The 2,563-nt window shown below is 38.6% G+C and overlaps 1 protein-coding gene across 1 annotated transcript; it reads left to right on the top strand.

The window, feature by feature from the left end:
* Window positions 1–908: 908 nt before the first annotated feature.
* LOC149264296 (mitochondrial carrier protein CoAc1-like) lies at window positions 909–1,760 on the top strand. The gene is made up of 3 exons (XM_089389486.1): window positions 909–944; window positions 1,073–1,222; window positions 1,580–1,760. The coding sequence occupies exons 1-3, from the start codon at window positions 939–941 to the stop codon at window positions 1,685–1,687; spliced, it is 264 nt and encodes an 87-aa protein (XP_089245612.1). The 5' UTR covers window positions 909–938; the 3' UTR covers window positions 1,688–1,760.
* The last annotated feature ends 803 nt before the right edge of the window (window positions 1,761–2,563 follow it).

Raw genomic sequence — 2,563 nt, 5'->3', positions numbered from 1 at the left:
TACGTGATATAAGGGTTACACAACAAGCTTTAGTTCAGATAACTTCAACACTGCCCGAAAATTTAAACCATGAAAAGTCCAGTTATTTCTTTCTCCAAACTATACAGTTAACCGAGCAGGCAGGAACCGCATTGTGTTTTCACCGCAGACAATACAAAAAATACAAAGGAAAAATCGCAAAGACTACAGAGCTAAACAACCAAGTAACAATAATAACCCAAAGGGCGTGAACAGGGTAAAACCCAAGCCGAGTAACTTTCCAGGATCTCGAGGAGGGACAGTTGTCCGCCGATAAGACCACCACAGTACATGTCGTAACCCAAGTTGATTGTAAATCAATCTGAATTTATTACCAAATCAATTGTATACTGTCCGATTCATAGGAGCGTTACACATCCGCTTGCGAGTCACGGGACCACGTGCCCTTCACCTCGAACAATGCGAAGCCCGCAATAAGACCCCAAAACCTTTCCACCCCCAAAAGGACTCCCATCTGTACCGCAGTAACATCAAACACTGAGCCAAAGCCTGCCATTCACCTCGAACAATGCGAAACCCGCAATAAGACCCCAAAACCTTTCCACCCCAAAACTTTGGTTCGACTTAGGTTATAATCGCTTGGTTCAATGTATCATGTTTCAATTTCAGAATTTTAGCAAATGACAGTTTCTGTCATTTTCATAATTTTGTAGTGGATCAATTTTTGACAGGACCTGTTCTGTATATTTAAAACTGTTGCCACATACTGGTTCCTGTATACCTTATGAATTTTCTATTTTGAATATTCTTTTGCCCCAATGAAATAACATGGCAGCAGTATCAAATTAGCGATAAATTTGGCTTCAATGCTAGAGCAAATAACAATGTGTTAAATGGCTAGTGATTGAAGCTCGATTGTTGATACCTGCACGTATCCTCTGGATGTTGTTAGACGACAAATGCAGGTTGAACATTTTATTTCCTTGGTAACTGGAGTCTTGGTTTACTGTATTCATAATTTTAAGTCAAAGATACAGGCTATTTAAGTCTATGATACTGAAAATTGACCATTATGGTTTGAGTGGCACTACAGGTACAGACATTATCAGCTAACCAAAATAGTGCATCTTCTCTTCAACAAATGGAACCCAAGTTCAAAGGAACATTGGATGGTCTTGTTACCATTGTTCAAAGACAAGGCTGGAAGCAGATGTTTTCTGGGCTAAGTATTAATTACGTAAAGGTAAACTTTATAATCTCGTTGCATAAAAGTAATTTATTGCTGCATGTATTTTAAATTTCAGCATCAGCCACACAATTATTGAGTTGCTTGACTCCTGTTTGATTCGCTAGCCAGCATTTCGTGATTCTCTGTTGTCAATGTGGCCTATTAATGTTATGCATATGCTATGGCATACAGTATAGCCAGATAATTTTTTGAAATAGAAGGATGCCCGAGCTGGCGTTTGAGCTTTTCATTGTTTATGGTGATGCCAATGGTTACATGACATTTTGGGTTTTTATTTTCTACAGAAGGGAATTAAATAGTTTAGCAAAACTGACATTTGATTAGTAATAATTGCCATTCTGGTCTCGGCAGGTTGTACCTTCAGTGGCAATTGGCTTTACTACATACGATGCAATGAAATCCCTGCTTGGAGTTCCATCTCGAGAAAGAGGGAGTTCCATCTCGAGAAAGAGCACATAGTGGAAAATATGGTTGAGAGAGACAATGCCGGGTATGGTTGCATTTTGTTGCCTCGAAAGGTTTATGCATATGTGATGGCTTATCTGATATACCTTGCTATGAAGACCCTTTATTTACTGATCATGTTTTCTTTGTATGGACAGATTTCTCATGCCAAAGTTAATCTTCTTGAAGTTAGACCAGGAACATCTGAAGTACTGGTTCAAATTTCAGGCACTCCACAGCAAACAAGTGCACCCATTTTGTATGCAGTTCTTGATTTCCCTCCGACATTTTCCAACATTTGCCAACAATTCCTCTACTGTCCCTCTGTTGCTACTTTTTGATTTTGATTTCTTAGAATAAAAGCAGATTCCTTGCTCCAATTAAATTTCTATTTAAGATAATTAAGCATAAATCTGTCTGCAAACACCAACCCCTGTAGTACTAACTATATGCTTTGTTTCAAAATTCAGTCAAATCGTGATATAAACAGTATTGGCAATTTCTCTGAGTTTGAGGAGCCAATTCTTCGTCAAGGGAGTTCTGCCAGATTTGGAAGGTACACAAGATTTGCAAAACTTTGTCGATTGCTGCTATCATGGGGGTTTTTCTGATCACCATTTCTGTACTAATGTCCCTGGCATTGTATATCACCTTTGGCAGTGTCACAGCAGCTGGTGAGCTTATCACAAAAACTACAGTTGAAGTTGTAATATCTGAACGCACAGTTGCAGCCATTCTAGGACTTCAACTGAAATTTTTGAAACATGGAGACTTGGAATGAAGTGTTGTCAATGCTGACAAAATGACATTGTACTGACAGAATGACAAAATGTTACAGCACAAAATTTGACATTGTACTGACACAATACTTCTTTATCCAGCCTATAAAGT

The sequence above is a fragment of the Pinus tabuliformis genome, chromosome 6 (assembly GCF_031772625.1).
Source record: "Pinus tabuliformis cultivar Carrire ecotype Pingquan chromosome 6, CPIR1, whole genome shotgun sequence".
NCBI classification, from domain to species: domain Eukaryota; kingdom Viridiplantae; phylum Streptophyta; class Pinopsida; order Pinales; family Pinaceae; genus Pinus; species Pinus tabuliformis.
This window is presented reverse-complemented; position numbering and strand designations above follow the sequence as displayed.

Bases quoted from the DNA above. Each gene is read 5' to 3' on its own strand.
- LOC149264296 (XM_089389486.1), top strand. The intron at 1,223-1,579 runs GTAAACTTTATA...TGGTCTCGGCAG, and splicing joins TAAGTATTAATTACGTAAAG to GTTGTACCTTCAGTGGCAAT.